This window comes from Apus apus, chromosome 4 (genome assembly GCF_020740795.1).
Source record: "Apus apus isolate bApuApu2 chromosome 4, bApuApu2.pri.cur, whole genome shotgun sequence".
Lineage (NCBI taxonomy): Eukaryota > Metazoa > Chordata > Aves > Apodiformes > Apodidae > Apus > Apus apus.
In genome coordinates, this window is record NC_067285.1 from 112374301 (window position 1) to 112395537 (window position 21237).

The following is a 21237-nucleotide window of genomic DNA, read 5'->3' on the forward strand; positions in this document are numbered from 1 at the left end:
TTGCCCCAGAATGATGCTGGAAACAAGTTTTTCTCCTCCACGAATGAACATGCTTTGAAATGCAGCTGGTTTCCAGGGCCCAGGACATGCAGGGAATGAAGAATAATCAAGTTATTTTTAATAAGCTCCTAAATTCAACTCGTTTGCACCCATTTCTCTGGCATGTTCTTGAGGCCTGTTCAGATCAGGGCTCACCCCTTGGCTCTGCAGCTCAGAAGCACAAGACAAGAAGCAAACAGAAGCTTCAAGTATATAAAAATAACTGTAGAATTTTATTATGAGAAGAAAAACAATAAAACAAACAAACAGAAAAACAAAGCAGGCCAATAATACACCAGGGAGTTTGGTGTTGGGCATCAGACCACACGGGATCTACTCAAAACCCACAGAGAAAAGGAGTCACAGACACAAGTGTGCAAGAGTGTGGGAATCCCATGGGATTGTGCTCCCAGGGATGGCAGCCTGGCACCCACCCCAGTGCCTGAGGGCAGGGATTGGTGCAGACCAGGCTGCAGGGGAGCTGCAAGGGTTCCTCAGCCCTGAAGAGGTTCCTCAGCTCACCACAGCTTCCCTCTGCCTGTCAAAACCATTTCCAGGTGGGATTCCTCCTTCCTTTGGCCTTCAGCTCCCAAAGGGCAACTGCATTAGTAACAAATCACCCTTCCTGTGTGCACTGCAAGGAGCCAGGGGAGGCTTCTACACCTCCCCACACCTGTATAGAAGCCCTGGGACTAAATAAACCTGATCAGGGCACAGCAGCACTCAAGTATGATACCAAAGACTGGAGCAGGACTTGAAGCTCCTGGAGAAAGTCCAGAGGAGGCCACAGAGATGATCCAAGGGCTGGAGCAGCTCTGCTCTGGAGACAGGCTGGGAGAGTTGGGGTGTTCAGCCTGGAGAAGAGAAGGCTCCAGGGAGACCTTAGAGCACCTTCCAGTGCCTGAAGGGGCTCCAGAAAAGCTGGGGAGGGGCCTGGGACAAGGGCAGGGAGGGAGAGGATGAGGGGGAATAGTTTTAACCTGAAAGAAAGGAGATTTAGATGAAATACGAGGAAGAAATTCTTTGCTGTGAAGGTTGTGGGACACTGGCCCAGGATGCCCAGGGACACTGTGGCTGCCCCATCCCTGAAGTGTTTGAGGCCAGGTCCGACAGGTCTAGTTTAAGATGTCCCTGCCCATGGCAGGGGGTTGGACTAGGCAACCTTGGAAGGTCCTTTCCCACCCAAACCCCAGTGACCGTCTCATCCCGCTGAAACCCCAGACCTCTGAAGTGCCATGTTCCAGTGGAAGCAGAGCAGGATACAACTGAGAGCTGTGCTGTTCTGCAGGAAAAGCACCTGCAGACAGCACACAGGAAAGGTCACCTTTCACATCAACACTACTCTTTCTGATTATTGTTGTTGTCAAATAATGGGATGCATTTAGGAAGTTCCAGGCCCACAGTCACCTGAAGTTTAGGGTGTGCCTTGGCTTTATGCAGTGCCTGCAGCTCACCCAGCCGAGCTGACAGGAAGGGATGCAAGGGAAATATCACAAAGGCTCTGATCTAGCAAGAAGCACATCTTCTGAATTCACCATTGCCTCTCTTTTGGAGCTGAAAAGGGAAGAAATCAGCCTTGGAGAGCCTGGATCTGGGGCTGCAGCAGCGAGCAGAGCTTGGCCACAGTTTGCTGTGCTGCTGCTGTGGCCACTCCGCATGGGACACAGGCTGTGGGGCATGGGGATCCACCAGCACATCTGCATCCTGCTCAGAGAGCTGGAAACCAGCTGATCTGAACAGAAACCTGGAGCTGAGGAGCTGTGTGGGAGCTGGGATGGCAGCCACCCCATCCTGTAACGAGCCTGAAGTAACGGCTGTGGGAAGCAGGGCACGGGGAACACCCACTGCCTGCTCCCCAACACCCAGCACAAGGTCTGAGCCTGGGAAGAGGGATTTCTGGGCTGGATTTCTGGGCAGAGCAGGGAAAGCAGAGTCACGGGAGGCAGGTAGGGTCACAAACCATACACAGGCTGCTCGTCTTGCTTGAACTGTCCCCGAGCAACCCCTCGGCTGCTCTGAGAGACCCTTTATTCAGGGACCAGCCAAACCATTCCCAAACCCACAGCCTCAGAGCTTCAGGGGCCCCAGCTGCAGCAACCCAGTCTGGGGGCTGCATGCAGGACCACAGGCATGGAGAAAGCAGAGGAGGGTGCAGCATGCACGTGGGAACGAGAGGCTTCCCCCATAAACTACTGTTACTAAACACAAAATGGAACATGACAGAGCAGATCCCGGGCGTGTGGCTGAAAGGAAAAGCAGTATCTTTGGTGTAGTCAGATGCAGTCAAAGATTCACAACACAGAGAAATAAACCCCAACAAACCAAACAAAGCAAAGCCCCACCATTTCAACTTCCAATTTGCCTTCAGCAGATCTGCAGGCCAGAGGCTGGCAGAGCCAGGGCACCAGGAGGTGGCTGTGAGGGGCCGAGATGGGAACGGAGCTGAGCAGGCTGAGGGACCCCAAGGCTCAGATCTGCTGTCCCTCATCACCTCTCTAACAGAGACAAGGAACTGTGCTAACAGGAACAAAGCCTTGCTGAGAACACAGGAGTGTGTGACAGGCCACTGGAGGGGTCCCCAGGGAGAGGAGTGGTCTGGAGGGTGCTCCACAGCAGGGCTGTGCTGTTGTCCTGTCCCCCCTCCACAGACAATTCCCAACACAACACCTGTCACCTGCAGAACATAAAGCACTGCAGCTGAACTCCACCTGCTGTGAACGGGGAGGGACCTTCAGCACCCCAAGGAATCTTGTTGGAGGGAACAGAGTGCACATCTCCTGTGGTGTCACCACCATAAAGACTACATAAGAAGGGCTATTTGATGCCAGCAACTGAACGTCCCACAGCTGTTGCAGACACACCTTTGGTTTCCATACTACTCCTATGGAACAGACCTGCCTGGAGACTGAGGATGGGTTTCAACTCTACAGACAGAAATGCAACAGTCCTCTCCTCTGCTCATTAGGTCATCCACAATTAGTTAACAGTCCATGAACAGATGCTCTGAAGTGAAACTTGAGCTCAGTGACCCGGGAAGCTCCCTGACTTCATAGGTCCAACATCCAGAAATCTGCCCAGAGTCAGGGGGAATCCAGGAGTTCCAGGAGAGCCCCAACTGCACCAAAGTAACCCTGAAGAGCAGACAGGAATATCTATTAAAACATGTACTAATATCTATTAAAAATGCAAGTAAATGCACACAACTGACACAAGAACATCACACATATGGTGTGATTTTAACAGCTTGTAAAAGATGCTGGGGAGAAACAATGAAATGCGGGCACATTCCAGAACAGATTCTAACTGGAAGTGCTACACAGGAAAGCAAAGCTGCAAAGGAATCATCTAGACTGTCAAAAAATCTTAAAAAAAAAAAAGTTCACAAGCAAGAAGAGCTTGGTGATAAACAGTTCTGGTGTTAATTAATGAATGATATACACAGGTTTGTGATCCTACACTGGGCACTGCATTAACAAAGTGGGAACCTGCTGAAGTGTGGATCACCCACCACTGCAGACCCCACACAGCTGTTCCACTAAGGATTTGAATTCTGACAGGAGACAAAATAGGTTGAAAATTTCACCTCATGTTCCAAGAAAAGTGCTTTTAACTGTCCCTTTGACCAGTAGTCCAAAGCATATGCCAGAAGCCTCATGGAGATTGTGTTGATCCGAAGGAAATTGCCAACAAACACCACTCGATTGATGTTCTGCAAGGATTAAGGAAAAACAAAACCCAAAAGAACATTAAAGGCTGGATTCCATTTTCTGTTTGCAATGATGAAAACCCCACCTTAGAGGACGAAGAAAAATGTTACACTGATACTGTCTTTATAAAGGCCATATGCAGCTTTTCCCATCAATTTTCTAGTTAGACTTGATAAAAAAAAAAAGAGGTGAAAGCAGAGGGAAATCACCCATGGAAATCAAAGCAACCAGAGCCAGGGAAACTGCATCACCCCAAATAGCTGCTGGCAGCTGAGGAGAGGAACTGCCCTGGGAGCTGGAGGGGCAAGAGTTCCACATGCAGCTTCCTGAGCTTAGAATTTAAAAACTGGACCCAAAAGAGCTGACCCGCAATCAAGGGATGACAATGAGTCTGCTTGGTGTCTGGCAGCAGCAAGAGGGTGTTCAGAAGAGCAAGGGGAGGTGCAGTGAGATGGTCAGAACTGAAAGACAAAAAAAGAACTGTGCTGGGCACTGGTGAGGCCCCACCTCAAATCCTGGGGTCAGCCCTGAGCCTCTCTCCATAAGGACATGGAGGGGCTGGGGCGTGTCCAGAGAAGGGCAAGGGAGCTGGGGAAGGGTCTGGAGCACAAGTCTGAGCAGGAGCAGCTGAGGGAGCTGGGGGTGTCCAGCCTGGAGCAAAGGAGGCTGAGGGGAGACCTGCTGGCTCTGAGAGGAGGTTGGAGCCAGGGGGGTCGGGCTCTGCTCCCCAGGAATTTGTGAAGGGACAAGAGAGAATGGCCTCAAGTTGTGCCAGGGGAGGTTGAGATTGGATACTGGGAACAATTTCTTCCCCAAAGGGCTGTCAGGCCCTGGCCCAGGCTGCCCAGGGCAGGAGGGGAGTCCCCATCCCTGGAGGGATTTCAAAGCCCTGTAGATGTGGTGCTGAGGGACATGGTCTAGTGGTGGCCTTGGCAGGGCTGGGTGAATGGTTGGACTTGATGATTTTAAAGGTTCTTTCCAATCTAAATGATTCTGTGATTCTACGACTTAAGTGGCTGCTGAAAGTGTCAGGCAGGAGCTGCAGAACATCCCCAGCTCTGTTAGAAAGCAGTTCCAGGCAGGTCATGTTGAGACAGGCTCTTTCAGGCTCTTTCACACTACCCAGAAATCCAGAGGTCTCACTACAGCTTTTCTAGCCTAGGAATTTGAATATAAAAGATTATTTTTGGCCACGAGACCCTTATATTGGCTAGAAATAATGATCATCAAGTGTCATCTCTCTCTTCCCCCAATTCCAGCCTTTGACTTATCATTAAAAAAAATCTGACTGGTCTCCACTGTTGATCAGAAAAACAAACAAACAAACAAAAAACATTAGAAACCCATAACCAAGACAACTCTGAAAGGAAGAACTACAAAGTAGTGATATTTTGCATTTAAATCAGACTTCCAGGCAAACTTTTCAATCCCAGGACATCTCTCCTGAGCCAAGTGATGAACTCTGGAGAACAAGCAAGTTTCAACAAGGAAATAATTTTCAGTTCCTCCTCTAATTGAGCAATCAGGATCAAGTCCTGTCTGCCCCTTCACTCACAGCTTTCTAAGGATCCTCCTTCCTTCCCCACATTCACTACCACTTTCCCCTAAGTATTCATCTTCCTCTTTGCCTTCAGCTGTGTACTGGATTGAGGACTCAGCAGATCCACTGTGGGCAAGACTGTTTAGAAGGTCTTGCCTAGCTCCAGCAGTAACCAGGAGTCAGGAGGGAGCTTCATCCCATTAGCTGGTCCCACAGGAACAGGCTCAGGAGTGCAGAGCATGTCTCTGTTCTCTCATAGCCCTGTACAATGCTGCTTGACATGAATGCAACAAGGCAGCACTGTAAAGAAGCTGAAAGCACAAAGATCCAGGAGTGGCCGTGGAAGGATCTCATACCTCCTGCTCCTCAAACCACAGTTCCTGACCAGAGACCTGCTGAGACCAACAACCAGCTCCTAAACTCACTCACAGCTCTTCAGTTCACACAGCACAACCATCTGGCTCAAACTACACAGACAAGTAAGGACCAAATGTACTCCAGAATCCCAAATGAGTGGATTACAACCTCCTGAACACCCAAAAAGACAAGCAGGAACACAGAGTTACACAAATGCATGCAGGGAAGGAGAGACTGGTTGATGGCAGCACACAAGGAGTGGTTCAGACAGGCAGCAGTGAAACAGATTTGCTCTCAATACCTCATTAAGTGCACACATCCGTGCTATGGAGCCAATGTTGTTAGTGATGGTTATTAAAGTAGCCTTTGCCAGGTCCTCTTTGCTGACAGATTCCCTCTTCTCTTTGCTCATCATGTTTCCAAAGCTGTCAAGACAGTTTTTGGGTTAAAGGTGCATTTGCATCAGAATTCCAGGAGAAAATGGGAACTGCTCATTTATGCAAAGTGATTCATCTTGAAGCAACCTGATCTAGATGAAGATGGCCCTGCTCGCTGCAGGGGGCTTGGACTAGATGAGCTTTAAGGTCCCTCCCAACCCAAACTATTACGTGATTTAATTGCTAACTTGAAGAAGCTTTGCTATCAATAATTTAAATTTGGTAACACAGAACAGGGGGGCACTAAGAGGAGTGTATCCTGCACATCAAGGGAGGTTCTCCTCTACTCTGCCCTAGTGAGACCCCACCTGGATCGCTGTGTCCAGTTCTGGGCTCCCCAGTTCAAGAGGGACAGGGATTTACTTGGGAAGAGTCCAGTGGAGGCTACGAGGATGATTAAGAGACTGGAACACCTGCCTGATGAGGAAAGGCTGAGAGACCTGGGACTGTTTAGTCTAGAGAGGAGAAGACTGAGGGGGGATCTAATTAATGTCTATAAATACATGAGGGCATCAAAAAGGCAGGGACAACCTTTTGTCACTTGTGCCCTGTGACAGGACGAGGGGCAATGGATTCCAGCTAGAGCACAGGAAGTCCCACCTCAACATGAGGAAGAACTTCTTTCCTGTGAGGGTTACAGAGCACTGGAGGCTGCCCAGAGAGGTTGTGGAGTCTCCTTCTCTGGAGACTTTCAAGATCCATCTGGATGCCTTTCTGAGTGACCTACCCTAGATTTGGTCCTGCTCTGGCAGGGGAATTGGACTCGATGACCTCCAGAGGTCTCTTCAAACCCCTAACATTCTCTGATTCTGTGAGCAGCAGGAGGAACAGCTGCCCTCCTAAAAGCCAGGTAAATCCAGTTCTTCATCCTTGCAGAACCTCCAGTGAAAATAAAAAGGAGTCAGGTCATTACCTGGATGCTACAGCCCAGCCCGGCAATCCGAATCGCTCGTAGTCTCCTCCGTAAATGTCCCGCACTAGTTTGTCCACTTTGGTGCTGTCTCCATGGGATGCCATCTCTAGGGCCTCTTCAAAGGTGGAGCAACCAGTAAGAAGGCAGCAGAGACCAAAAAAGGTTCCCCCTCCGAGGCTGCAACATAAAAGCAAAATGAAAGTCACCCACCTTGCTTCTAAAGAGACAGGGAAAGAAAGCAGCTCATTCCACTGAAAGCTCAGGTTCCTCAGCTACATGTCTGAGGGAGCTCAGGGTGCCCCATTCCTTCAGCTTCTCTTTCCAGGGAGCATCACCTTGGAAGAGCAGCAGCTTTCTTTAAAGCTGCTATTTGCAGCCTGGAAGGAATCCCACAGCCTTCTAGAGAGCATGCTTCTTAAGGAGAAATTCAGGTTCTTATTTTACAAGATCCACCTTCTTCCCAGCACTCGGGAGAAGCAAATCTTACAATAAATATTAGTCCTGTTGGATAACTGGAGTATTTGGGCACAGCTATTCCAAACTTAGGGGACAAAAAAAACCTATGTCCTGTTCACTTTACTGTGCACTCACCCCCATAAAGGCATGTAATAAAAGGAAGATCTATAGTGTGGGAGGCTTTTGATTGTTTTTGGTAACTTTCAGGAAATCCAGGAGAGCTTAAAGCCACAGGCTTTGCTTGGTAACAAGAGCCACATCTTCCAAGATGGGGCAGCTGCTGCAAGCCAGCAACTGTCTGGGCAATTCCTGCCATGCCAGCATCCCTTCCACCAAAATAAGGTGACAGGTCACTTCTGGAAGTCAGGATGCAAATCTCTTCTGCTAGGATCCTAGCATTATAGCTAACAGTGGTTAACATGAACATCATGAGTCTATTTGGGATAATCCCAAACTATGGGATCTCTGTGATGGTAAATAAAGCAGTACAGAAGCTGTTTTCTCCCAGCTGCCCTGCTGTAGGAATTACAGATTGGTTGCAGCAAGAAAAAAAAAAACACAAACATGAAGAGCAGCTTCTCTCTTCCAGGAGGGATCTTTGTTGGTAGACAAGAGGGACTGCAGTAAAAGCAGGAGCTCAGTCCTCAACTCGCCACCTTTATTGCAGCTTGTTCCTGACAATGTCATTTACAATTCAAAAATGCATTCCAGGCTCTAAAATAAAACCCAGTTTCCCCCCCTCAAGCACTCACCTGGTGCCTGTTACCCGTTTATAGTTTTCTTTTGAATACACAGCCAAAATGCTGACCCCTGAGCCAATGTTCACCAAGAGGAGAGGATATGGATTCTCCAAATTGAATGGGAGCTTCTGACATCTTTCAGCATCCGTTGGGTTTTCAAAATAGTAGCACTCTGAATGTCCATTGAATCCAACTGAATCAATGTACAGAACTCCTTTAATAAGGCAATCGAGTTCATCCAGCTTACAAAGCTGAAGGTCACCCATCTGGGGAGGGGAGGAAGAAAAAAGAAACATTCAAGAAGAAGCTCAGGATCTGACGTGTTTATGCTGAGGGCTAGAAAAATGCATTCCCTGCCCGCTGCATTCAGCTGTCCCCATTGCTCCCTGTGGTGGCTGAGAGAAGGACAGGTCACAGGAGGGCTCTGTCTTTCCCCAGGCACATGGACTACCCATACTGGCCCTAAAACGTGCAACATGGAAAATGGGGGGAAATTAACAACTAGGTCCACAGATGGATGCCAAGAGAATCCCAGCAACTTCCACAGGCCTTCCCTCAGGAGTCTGTTCTGGGACCAGTGTTGTTTAATATCTTCATTAATGAAGGCCCACATTGCCCAGAGAAGTTGTGGAAGCTCCATCCCCTGCAAGTGCTGAAGGGCAGGTTGGATGGGGCTCTGAGCAACCTGGTCTGGTGGGAGGTGTCCATACACATGGCAACTGATTGGAAGATGATCTCTCTTTCAATCCAAACCACTCTATCAGTCTATAATTCTATGATTTAGGCCATGATTTTGAGGCATTAGCAAATAAATAAATCAATGAGAAGGCACTTGTGTAGCCTGGTCTAGTGGGAGGTGTCCCTGCTCATAGCAGGGAGGTTGGAACCTGATGATGTTTAAGGTCCCTTCCAACCTTCACCATCCTACGATCCTATGACTTAACTGCCAGACCAAACAATCAAAATAAAAAGCTTCCAACCAAAAAAACCACTCAGAAAACAGAGCAAGTTATGAAATTTCTTTCCCCTCATGTCACTGCCCTGACTGCACAAAAAGCCCCTTCATTTGGTGCATTTTTTCAAGCCCTGGTTAAATAAAGTATTGATCACACACATTTTTCACCTGTGGACAAGAATCACACTTAGAATGAAGCCACACGATGATGACAAGTCCCAGCTACCAAGCTCCTTTCAGCCAATTCACCACCAAATCTGACTCACCCTCAGTCAGCTCCCTCACATGGAATGAAACCACAGGAGAAAAAGAAATAATCACACAAATATTAAGCATGTGAAAGGCAGCAATGAGATCAGCTTAATCAGACATTAGGAATACAGAGGAAATCTTGTAAGAGTACAGGGCATTGAAGTTAGGGAATAATTTTAGAGTTAGAGGAAGGTTACAGGCACTTTCAGGAAAGAAAGTATCCCCATCTGGAGAGGAGAATTTGATTCCACGTGCTGTTTCCTGACCCAAGTCTGAGTTAGGAACACCCTTCCAAAGCTAAGATTTAGAGGAGCTTTAGGGTCTGCAGAGACAAGTTTTCTAGTTTGAAGCCTTAACAAGAAAGGTCACCACCAGATCCCAATGGAATAGAAGCCAAAAATGCATACTGTGAGAAAGTCCTGCTCAAATTTGTACGCTCCACCTCCCGTGGCACATAAGGTAGTATGGAGGCTCGAGAAGTGCTTTTCGCTTCCCATTTGGATAAAAGCAGGCATGTCATGGGTAGGGAAGCGGATAAAGTGCAGATTGCCTTTACGTCCACACAGGGTAAGGTCCTTCAGCTCCAGGTGCACATCCCGAATGCCCGTAGACCCGTAGGCTACGTTTGACGTCAGGTATTTGCGGATGCTTTTCAGGTTTTCCACCTCCTCCTCCTCCTCTTCGGCCGTGATGTCCTTTGGTTCGAAGTACACCAGCTTGACCAAGGTCCCCCCGATATCCAAGCCAAACCAAGGGAAGACTGCAGAGGGGAGAAGAAAAGAAAAAGGGGATGGTGATGTCACACCACCAGTTATAAGCTGAATGAATCCGCGCCATTTTCTAGGGATTCCCAAATGCAGGACACCTTGCTCTGTTCGTTTCTGAAGTGGAAAACATTAAAAAAACAGCCTGGTCTGTCTTTGACAAACGGGGATGAGACTCCTCTGCCCATGGACTTAACTGCTGTTTTGAGATACCTCGTGTTCAGGAGCTCCCAACACCTGATGTGCAATCCTCACAATACCTCCAGCACCACCACCAGGCAGCACTGAAGATACACGCAGCACGGGTCTGACTGTACCCCTACACCCGCTGGGTTCTGCTGCCATTTAAATCCCCAGTTATTCCCTTTATAAAAAGTCCTGATGCAGAGCCAGAGCCAAGGATAATACCAGAGCTTTTACATCAAAGGGATGTACAAACGTTAACTAATTGCAGCACATAACTGAGGTAGACGAGTAATCTAAGATGCCCCAGGGAGACAAAAACAAATGTCTAATTGGATTATTTTATTAGTCAAATTCCCCCATGGTACAAAATATGCATTAGTGTCAGGCCTGGCAACATTTACAGCTGTATTAGATAATGAGCTTCTGGGAAAAGATCAAGAGAAAACCCTGATCAGATGGAATCTGCGATTAGAGCTGAGAACTGGAACAGATTAATATTACTATTAATGAGCTAAAGGATGGGCTGGAGCTAACGAGATACATGGGCTGAAGAGCAAAGAGAAAAATGTAGCCACATGTTACAGCTCATGGTAGCAGGATTAAATGCTTATGTTTTTTTCAAAAGGGAAAAAAAAAGGCACGTTTAGAAAATAAACCTGAATGTAGCACAGACCATTAGTCATGTTCCTCTGGAAAGAAGGAAGTTTTAGTAAAATTCTTACATGTCAAAGACAGGCAGGACAGCATGCTACTGTTATTTTGGCAAAATAGCCTAGAATCAGGGAATCATAAAATGGTTTGGGTTAGAAGGGACCTTAAAGATCACCCAGTCCCACCCCCCTGCATGGGCAGGGACACCTCCCACCAGCCCAGGTTGCTCCAAGCCCCATCCAACCTGCCCTTCAACACTGCCAGGGATGGGGCAGCCACAGCTTCCCTGGGCAACCTGGGCCAGGGTCTCACCACCCTCACAGCAAAGAATTTCTTCCTAGTATCTCATCTAAATCTCCCCTCTTCCAGTTTTAATCCATTACCCCTTGTTCTGCCACTCCCTGCCCTTGTCCCAAGCCCCTCCCCAGCTTTCCTGGAGCCCCTTCAGGCACTGGAAGGTGCTCTAAGGTCTCCCTGGAGCCTTCTCTTCTCCAGGCTGAACACCCCAACTCTCCCAGCCTGTCTCCAGAGCAGAGCTGCTCCAGCCCTTGGGTCATGCCTTACTGATATTTCTGCCAGTGAATCTAAATAGAAAGAACTCGGGTTAATGTGCGGACAGCTAAGTGTGTGACACAAATCCCTCATCCCCACCACCATCTGAAAGCTGGTAGCCCCCCAGCTAAGCTCAGGGAAGCAGCAGCCCCCCCCAGAGCACAGTACAGCCCAGGTGACAGCATGTTCCTGTCCCCCACTTCTGGCAGCAGAGGAGATACAGATCAAGGCATGGCCACCCGAGCTGCAGGAGCACCCAGCAGTCAGAGAGCAACACACCAACACCCAGAGGCAGCACTGAAGAAAGCTGAACAGGACAGAAAAAGACCCAGAATCAGAAGAGATCTCTGACAGCCATGAGATAGGCAAGCACATGCCTGAAGAAGCTGTGTTCTCTCCTTGGAGGGCTAACTTGGTCACTGTAGAGGGCAGAGGGGCCCTTTTAGAGCATCCCCAGGAGCTGCTCAAGCCATCAGCTACCACCGTATCTTTAAATCACTGGGTCATTTTTATGTATTTATATAGAGGCCACCCCCAACCATTACCAAAAGAAAACTTGAAAGAAGATGCAAACTCTATTTTAGGAGGCACATCCAAATCCCAATCACTCTCTGTTTCTAATGCATTTCCTTCAAACAAGAACATACATAAAAATAACTGCTCATGAATAAGATAAACTGGAATCACAGCCCAAGGGAGAAAGAAAGCAGGAGCAATCCAAGGACTGATTTTCATGACAGTTTCTCTTCCTGTACTTCAGAAATCAGGATTGCAAACTTGATCAGCATTTCAGTATGGGAAGTCCACCAAGTGCTCAGAGAAAAGTCTAGCATGTGTCTTATTTCAAGACTCCCTCATGAAAACCTTCCTAAAACGTTTCACAAAAAAATAAAACAGTGAAGTTACTTCTCAAGAGGGGAACCTTGGCTGCCTGGGCTTCATCATGTAATGCCAGGAGAACCATATCCACAGGGACAGCAGTCCAGGAGGAGCACCCTCATGGGAGGGGGAGTCCAAGATTGCAGAGTGTAAGTGCAGGAAAGGCTGGACAAATTCAGGGTTTTTGTGCCCAAAAAAGAAAGGGCCCTGTGGTGGAGGAGTGCAGCAACAGCAGCTGACCTGCTGAAGCTTCCCCTGCTGGCAAATAGGAGTCACACACCACCACCAGTCCAACAGGCAGATGGACACTATGTTTCTCCATGGTGGGCATCAGGGAAGCAAACAAAACGCACCAAGCGTCCTCTTGCTTCACTCACCAGCTCTTCCCAACACCCTAAACCTAAAACACCTGTACACAGGCCCACCTAATGCCACATTAAAGCCATCTCCAATATGGCATTTACATCCACAAGTCAGCTATCCCCATATTCATGACAGAATAGGACCTCCCCAAAGTGTTGTCTTCCTTTGAATCAAAATCTTGTATTATCCATTCATTACTGCAGAAAAATGCTTTGAACAAGGATCATGCCCTGCTATTTAGAGAAGAAGAAAACCAAATTACCATCAGTGCCACACAGGTAAAAATAGGACATTGTCACCCAAAGCAGAGCCTTCTGCTGCTGTCCCAGATCCTCCAGAGACTGAAACTGGTAAACATTGCCCTATTTAAATGCCCAGTTCATGCACAGGATCACTTAAACAAGTTTCCCCACATGCACTGTGCTTTTCAATACTGCTTAAATTCTGCTGGAAAGCTAGCAAGCCCTACGCAAGGAACACAGTGGGAAGAAGCTTCCCACATTACTCAGCCAAGTCTTCTGTCTGTCGTGGTCACCGAAATCCTGGACTCCCCTTTCACAAATTTTCCACTCTTAAAAATACTTGGCTGCTTTGTCATCTCTGCTCTGGTGGAGGGATTGGTTCCAGAAACCTCATGCTCTAGTGCTGGGAAATCTCCTTTTATATTTCTGGAATATATTTGCTCCTGTCAGGACATGCAATTTATATTTTTTTCTGCATTATGAAGTCTGCACTTTTTTTTAAAAAAGCATTCCCACCCTTGTATTTAGAGACAGGGATCCCCTCCTGAGGCTGCACAAGGGTAAAAATGGGGAGAGAGAACAGAATAAGTTCTTGGAGGTGTCCTCTCAGGGGTGCAGCAGAAAAACAAAGCATCCAAAAACTACAGCAGGGTGTTCTGTTGCTGTCGTATCACTAAGAACACGTCACAGGCTGCTTCCTCACACAGGCTTCCACTTCAGAGCAGACACTCAGCTGGTGGCACATGAATTCCTGCAGCAGAATAACACTAGTTCATTTTAAAGTTGGTTGTGAAGTTCACACACCAAACTCGACATTCAGGGACACAAACCTTCCAGGTTTTAGAGCATGAGAAACACCAGCTTGGTCCATCAGTTTAAAACGCTTTCCTAGACACAAAAAAAGAAACACAACTGCAGCTCCTTAGAAACTTCATCCTAGCTCATTCTCAGTGCTCTCAAGACCTTCCATTTTTCAGTATCTGTGTATTTATTTTTTAATTGGGTGTTGTTACAGCTGCCACTGAACCAGCAGAACATCAAGAATGAGGTTAAACTGCCTGGCACACCAGAAGGTGTGGCTAAGGGGGACACAAGAAAGATGCCTGCAGAGCTTGGTGCACACTGCAGTCAAGCTGGGCTCAGAGCTTACCAGTCTTCCCTGAGCACTGGGCCCATTAAATCCCAACTGGTCCCAAAACCCACATGCAAACCCCCTGTGCTGGGACACAGCTTCAGCCTGGAGTTGGTTCCACACGTCCATGCAGCACCAGCTGCAGAAAGCCTCTGCTCAGAGCAGCTGGTGCTCTCCATCTGCCAACAGATCAGCTATACCTTCAGTAACTCCCCAGGGATAAATTCTAAAAGACAGCCTATTAAGGTAATTAACTTAAACCAAATGATTCTTAATTATGGATCTCTCATTATACACATCCCAGCCACAGGTTAGGAATCCAAGGAAGATGTGTGCTATCTTAAAGTACTTCTTCACCATACTTTAAAGGATTTTCTATGCAGTAAAGCCTGCACAGGGCACTTAATAATCTGGAGCACGGACAAAGCTTCCCCCATGAACCCATTTCTGTAGGAAAGGGGTGTGGTCAACAAATGAGAGGAGGAAATTATTTCAGCAACATGGAGAACTGCTGGTTTCTTTCCTTACACTTACAGGAAGTCAGCCAACATGAACATGCAGGGCAATGACAGCTCTTCTGTATCTGAGAACTAGACAAATCCAAGCCTTCCAAGGGAGGAAGCTCTCTTGGACGAATGCCATCACCATCTGCTGCTGAGATTTTTCTTAAAAACACTGATTTTTTTTCCCAGCATTTACAGTGAGACTGAAAGCCACCTGAAGATCTCTTCCTTGTAAGCCCCTAGAGCATTTTTTTTCCAAGAGAGCTGCTACAGAAGACCGCAGAACTAGAGCACCCTGAGAGCTGATGGTATCCAGGAGCCTTCAGGCAGCCCAGAGGCTGATTTTTGTCCATTAGAAATCTCTGCTCAAATAACCAGCCCAAGAAGAAAACAGCTTTAGTGGCCAAGGCAGAACTGCAAAATGCTGCCTCTCTTCACTGCCTCCCTGCTGCTGCTCTGAGCTCTCCATGCTGGGGAAGAGCTTTGCACTTCTCTCTTTTCCCAGTGCCAACTTCTGCCTCTCCTCCTGCCCAGCACCTTCCACAAGTGTTTAGTCCCTCCCTGGCTGTCTGGCTATGTACAAGAAAGGCAGGAAATCCTCTTCCCAAAGCCATTCAAAACCTTCTACAGCCTTTTCCCTTAAAGAAACTCTCTGTACTGCTCAGTTAGCATGATGACAGCCACTAATCCCACTCCCAAACCTTGCCTAAGACAAAAAATTAATGGAGCTGGATTCAGTGGGAAAAGCCATGGGAGTACAAAGAAGGTGACTTAAGGAGCTGCCAAGATGGTGGCATCACTCAGCAGATCACACAACGGTGAGCCTTATTTCCATTTCCTTCCCTAAAGAAATAAACTCCAAAAGCACTCAACAAAGCACCTTCAAAGCAAATTTTTCTCCAAGAAAAAAGAAAACCACATCATCTTCTAGCCTATTGTTTCCCCACAGCCTCGATGCTTTTAAAAAGCAGCTCCATAGCTGCCTTTTCAGAGAGACCATTTACATACAGCTCCTTGGCTTAAAAATAAACTATTCTCCTAAGGGGCAGATCTCTGGATACAGAAACAACAGACAAAAGACCAGCCTGTAAACAAAGTTAAGGGCTTAGAGCTTGTACTAAATACCCTCACACAGAGAAAAGCTACAGGATATTATGTGCTCCCACAGCAAGAGCTGCCACCCTCCCTTCATCTTCAAATCTCTTTTAAAGTTAGTAAGCCCTTCAGGGGAAGATAAATATAATGCCTTTATTTGTTATGTAAATTACTTTATAAAATTGGACACTATATAAATTTTTTAAAAGCCTCAACAGACTGATTTTAAAAGCTGCAGATGCATCAAGATGAAAGAGGTGACATAATTAAAGATCTCCATGGTGGATTTTTTTCCTAGGACAAGCAGCTCCAGTTGTATTTCAGACTGATCCTTAAGTTATGAGCCAATTACACCAGAAGCTAAAAAGATTAGTCTGTGGATGAGCAACGAGGACTGACAATTTTGTTGAGCATCTGACAGCATCTCTATGCTTTACTCTGCAACATTCAACATTGTATTTTCATGGTGTGAAACCATGATGGAAATTTTACAGCTGGGAACCAAAAAGAATATTCATCAGCATTCAATATAAAGTGACAGTAAGGCTACATATCCTCCCAGTCCTAAAAATAGGCTCTGCTAGGAAGTCACATTTCATAGGCAATTCCAAAACATTAAGAGATATTTAAAAAAATCAATCTTACATTTGGTACTGCAAAGGAGCTGCCAAAATGGTATTTTATTTGCACCTCTATTTGCATGCTGTGTACCTTGAGAATTTAAAGCAATGTGTACATTATGGCTTTGTATGGTTCTGACAGAGGGTCAAAAAAAAAAGAAAAAAAGGTATCAATCCCCAGCTCATGAGGATCTGGTCATCCTCTGTTTTCTGCCTGGCACTTAACCCTACCCACAGCAATGGGTACCCCATTTCAGGGATACTTCTGCCTCTGTTCCAAGAGCAGCCATGTCCTTGACTTCTCCTTTTACCTGTGGCTACTGAAAATCACAGCACTTTAGTCCCTGTGAAGCACAACAAGAAACATTTAACAGCCCGAGATGTAGGAAAACACACAGCTGGGATGTTGTGCTGTTCCAGGTCAGGTTATTTCAGATATATCCAACCTAACTGCCCTCTGTGTCAGACCTTCCCAAATCTCTGCAGCAAAACAGCCCTCGCTGGACGCTACTGGCAGGAGAGACAACCGGGGGGGGGGCGGAGCTTGAAGCACAGCCCACTGAAATCCTTTCATTCCGGGGGAAGCAGGGCTCATCTGCCAGGGCATCTGCCAGCACAGGCAGCAAGACAAGCCTCAAGGTCACCGAGCTTGTTTGCCACATACCAGCAGCAGACAAGTGGGAGCTAAAGTAGGACGGTGTTGATCAGATGCCCACAAAGCGGTTTGCCTTCATTTTGGCTGGTTTGTTGCTTTCTTTAAGATGGGATCGAGGGTTTTGATTATCTTATTCTGGCATCAGATGTTTTGATTATCACTTATTCTGGCATCAGATGTTGTCCCTCTTAAGGGATGCACCTGCTCAAGCACACTGCTCTTCCAATTATCACCAAAATACTTTAGGAAAGATAGGCTATGGTGTAATCCCAAATTGCAGTGTGCTGACCTTCCAGATTGGATTCAAATCCTGCCGTGGAAGCTGCCAGAACACCTGTTTTCCCACAGGCATGCCACGCCATTCTCAGCATTGAACCACAGCAAACCAGAACCTTAATGCCCAACTGTCATCTAAATTTTCCATAGAAGACACAGAAACTGCCCTGGAGCAAGGCAGAGGAGTATAATCACCTAATGCTCAGGCTCCATCCAAGTCCACCCTCATTTTCATACCAGAGAACTCCTTCTCCCTACAGTTGGCTGCAAACTAATTAGAACATCTCTAATGAACAACCCCACAGCTCCCACTGGCAGGTTCTGCTGTGATTTCCTCCCAACCCCAGCCACACAGGCACATTTTCACAGACAAAGTTGCTTTTGCTGCATCTAAACCACCACTCACCACTGCTCGTGCCATTACACCCCTCTTACTAAATTTCTCTTTCAACCTATTAATTCAGGGGAAGCAATTACCTCACTTATTTAACATTAACTTTACAATCATTTCCTGGTGCAGGATCACTCCTGTAATCTAGCATGATCTGGAAATGAAAGGGAACACATATTAGCACAGATGAGGCAGAGCTACATTAGCACTGCCTTTGAAACCAGTTCTGGGAGATAAAATTCCCATTTTTCCACACTAAAGGCAAAAAAAGAACCTTCTTTTCTTTTACAGCAACCAAAAAAATAAAAAGGAGAAACAACAGTATTTATAACTTAAAACTGTGGATTAATACAGTAACAATAATGTCTCAGCATTGCCAGCCAACAGACCAAGTCTTGCTGCGAGATGCAGGATGATGTTGATGCCTGTTTTCAGCCTGGACTCATTCCCTGACATCCTTTTTAATAGCTGTGCAGGTAACTGGGAGCTACACTGACACTATTTCATTTTCAGGGTAGGGCCATTTCCTTCCAAGAGGAAGGACTCCTGGCACAAGAGTGAAGAAACCACCACTCAGTTCCACCTCAAACATGGCTGAAGTAAGTCACCAGCCACAGCCACCTGAGCAGCAGCTCCTGCTGCTGCCAAAATGAAGGCTGCCATCCATTTTGCACCTCCTTCACTCCACACACCATTCCCAATACGTCGTTTAAAAACATGGTTATGGAGATGTTTTTTTTTCCTTACAAAGCCCAGGTTGGTCTGTGCCCAGTCCCTGCCAAACCTCTGGGGTTCTGCCCTCCCCACATTGACCCTATTCTCTTTGCTCTCCCACTGCTTTTCTTCCACCAGTTACCAGTCCAGACAAGCAGCCTCCACGCCCCATGGCCTCTCTCCCTGTCCTTCTGTCTCCTTGTCCTCCCCCTCCACGTCCTCACCAGCAATCTTCCCCCTCCGGTCCAAGCTCCTTGACTCAAGTACCTCAGCACCCCCCTGGAGCCCCAGTCTCTGCCTCCTGCCCCACCAGCTCAGACACCATCTCCCTCAGCTCCCGTACCCCAGCTTCTCCCATCTCCTCCCCTAAACTGCTGAGCCCCCTCGCTGTCCCACGGCATCCCCACCCCCCAAACCGGGCCCACGCCGCCACCACCCCACTGTGCTGCCCCAGCGCCCCCCACCCCACCCTCACTTCCCCATTCCCTCTCACATCTCCCCACGACCCCCATCAAGGCCCCCCCCCGACCACACCCACCCTGGCCACGCCCACCGCGCCTCATTACCATGAGCCCCGCCCCTTTCCCCACATCCACACGCCAAGCCCCGCCCCCCACCCCCCCCCCACCGCAACCCACACACACCCCCCCCCCCCCCCCCCCCGCCGCACTCACGCGGGCGGTTCTTGCGGACCGAGTCCCGGCGCTGCCGACTGACCGACCCGCCCCGCTCACGGGGCTGCGGGCCCGCCGCGCTGTTCGCGCCCGCCGCGCCGCTGCTCCGCCGCCTTGCGGGTCCGGCCTCCGCCGTCGCCGCCGCCGCCCCCCCCGCCCACCGCCGCTGCTGCTGCTGCTGCTGCTGCTTCTCCCCCGCGCCGCCGCCGTTGCGGAGCGGCTCCATCCGCAGCGCGGCCCGGCCCCATGGGCCGCCCGCCCCGCCGCGCTCCGCACCCGCCACCGCCGCAGCCGCCGCCCGCACCGCGCCTGCGCCCCCGGCCCCGCGCCGGGCGGGACCAGCCCTGAGGGAGCAGCCAATCGGCGTCCTCCGCCGCCTGGAGCGACAGGCGGCTGAGCCAATGGGAGGCAGGGATTGGACGGCGCCCAACGCCCGTGTGTGTGTCCCCCCCCCGCTCGGCTGCGGGTAATGACAGGGCCCACCAGCCAATCGGAGGGGAGCAGTGGGCAGAGGGCGGGGATGGGGGGCGGGTCGATATGCGGCAGCGCTGGCCTATGGGATTCCTTCGGAGAGTGAGTGACACGGCAGCCGACCAATGACGCGAGGAGGCTGCCGGCCGGGGGCGGGAGGAGGCAGGCCGATTGACAGGCCGGGTAACTATGGCAACGCAGAAGGGGACGGCGAGGAAGGCCGCAGTAGGGCCCCCTCGGACGACTCGGGGGGCGGGAGGGGTGTGATTTGCGTGTGATTTGCATATGCAGATAGCGAGGCCTCCTGCACGCCCTCCCCGTGGGGCGGCTCTGCGAACACCTGGCCTCCTGCCGTGCCAGACCCGCGCCCCGTGGCTCCACCGCTGCCCTCCGCCGGTGGCAGCTCAGGCCGAGCCTGGGGACCTGCGGGCCTGGGGCCTCGAGCCCCTGGTTCCCTGCCTGCAGCTCAGCCCTTCCTCCAGCTCCGTCGTTAGTCGTGTCTGGGAAGCTCGGGCCTCTCATCGCTGGTGCTTCCCATCAGGACGCTGTTCCAAAGGTGGGCTTGGAAGCATCATCTTGGGCACGTGCCTCTCTGGGCAACAGAGAGAACAGGAAACAACAGAATCAGATGTTTTCTGAGCTTGACACAGAATCATCATAGAATCCCAGAGTGGTTTGGGTTGCAAGGGACCTTCAAGATCATCCAGCTCCACCCCCCTGCATGGGCAGGGACACCTCCCACCAGCCCAGGTTGCTCCAAGCCCCATCCAACCTGCCCTTCAACACTGCCAGGGATGGGGCAGCCACAGCTTCTCTGGGCAACCCTTTCATGTGTCTCACCACCCTCCCAGCAAAGAATTTCTTCCTCATGTCAAACCTACTTGGAGGACAACTAGCAGGGTTCCAGCCTTGCATAGGAGAGCTAAGGTTTCCCTCGTACAGAGGAAGAGGCAGGATGGACAGCAGGTAGAAGTCCTGTTCCCCTTTCACGAGGCCTCAGAAATCAAACTTGGATCCAAACTCCCAGCAAGAGTGGATAAAAGCACTGGAGTCCTCCAAAGATCTTGTAAGCTCAGTAGAAAGGATAGACACAACAAAACTGAGAACCAAGACAGGGGATTTGAGAAGAGAGACAGAGAAACAAGGATCAAGGATTTGGGATAGATTGAGACCCAATCCTTGACTCCCTTGTACATCCTTGTACATCACGATGTAATTTAAGTGCTGATGCATCCTGTTCTTTGAACTCCAACCCCACTTTTGTCAACGCCAAGCCAACAACTACAGCAGCAGCCATCCAGGCAGCAGAAAACCTGAGGCAACCGTAAGAGGTGTGTGCAAGCAGCGACCAACAGGTTGAGAATCAGGAGGCAAACAGACTCCCAGACTCTACCATGTCCTAACTGCTCCTGTTGCCACCCAACAGAGGTTCCCAAGTGGAATGTTAATTGGTGCTAACACAGCTAGAGCACGGCCAAGAGTGGAACTGCAACCCAGTGACCCTGGGTGCTCCTCACCTGCGCCGCGCTAATCTCAGCTCACCACAATCCCCAGGCATTAATTCGATACCAAAGGGAGAAGTGACTGATGTTCAAAAAAGGGGTAATAATTTCAGTAGGAGTTGGCTGAATTCTGGTTGCGACGGCAAAAACGGGGCCAGGAGATTGGTCAGA

The 21237-nt window shown here is 49.1% G+C and overlaps 1 protein-coding gene across 3 annotated transcripts; it reads right to left on the minus strand.

Moving 5' to 3' along the window:
- Positions 1 to 253: 253 nt before the first annotated feature.
- On the minus strand, positions 254 to 19382 carry PANK2 (pantothenate kinase 2). Of its 3 annotated transcripts, none has more exons than XM_051617353.1 (7): positions 19094 to 19382; positions 9804 to 10156; positions 8202 to 8455; positions 6994 to 7170; positions 5945 to 6068; positions 3623 to 3748; positions 254 to 3170 (listed from the first exon to the last, which is right to left on the minus strand). In XM_051617353.1, exons 1-7 carry the CDS (start codon positions 19317 to 19319, stop codon positions 3120 to 3122), a joined length of 1311 nt encoding a protein of 436 aa, XP_051473313.1. In that variant the 5' UTR covers positions 19320 to 19382; the 3' UTR covers positions 254 to 3119. The 3 variants fall into 3 exon arrangements, with proteins under 3 accessions (XP_051473313.1, XP_051473315.1, XP_051473316.1); XM_051617355.1 differs by lacking the exon at positions 19094 to 19382 and adding an exon at positions 13550 to 13682; XM_051617356.1 differs by lacking the exon at positions 19094 to 19382 and having other exon boundaries at positions 9947 to 10026.
- Between the last annotated feature and the right edge of the window lie 1855 nt (positions 19383 to 21237).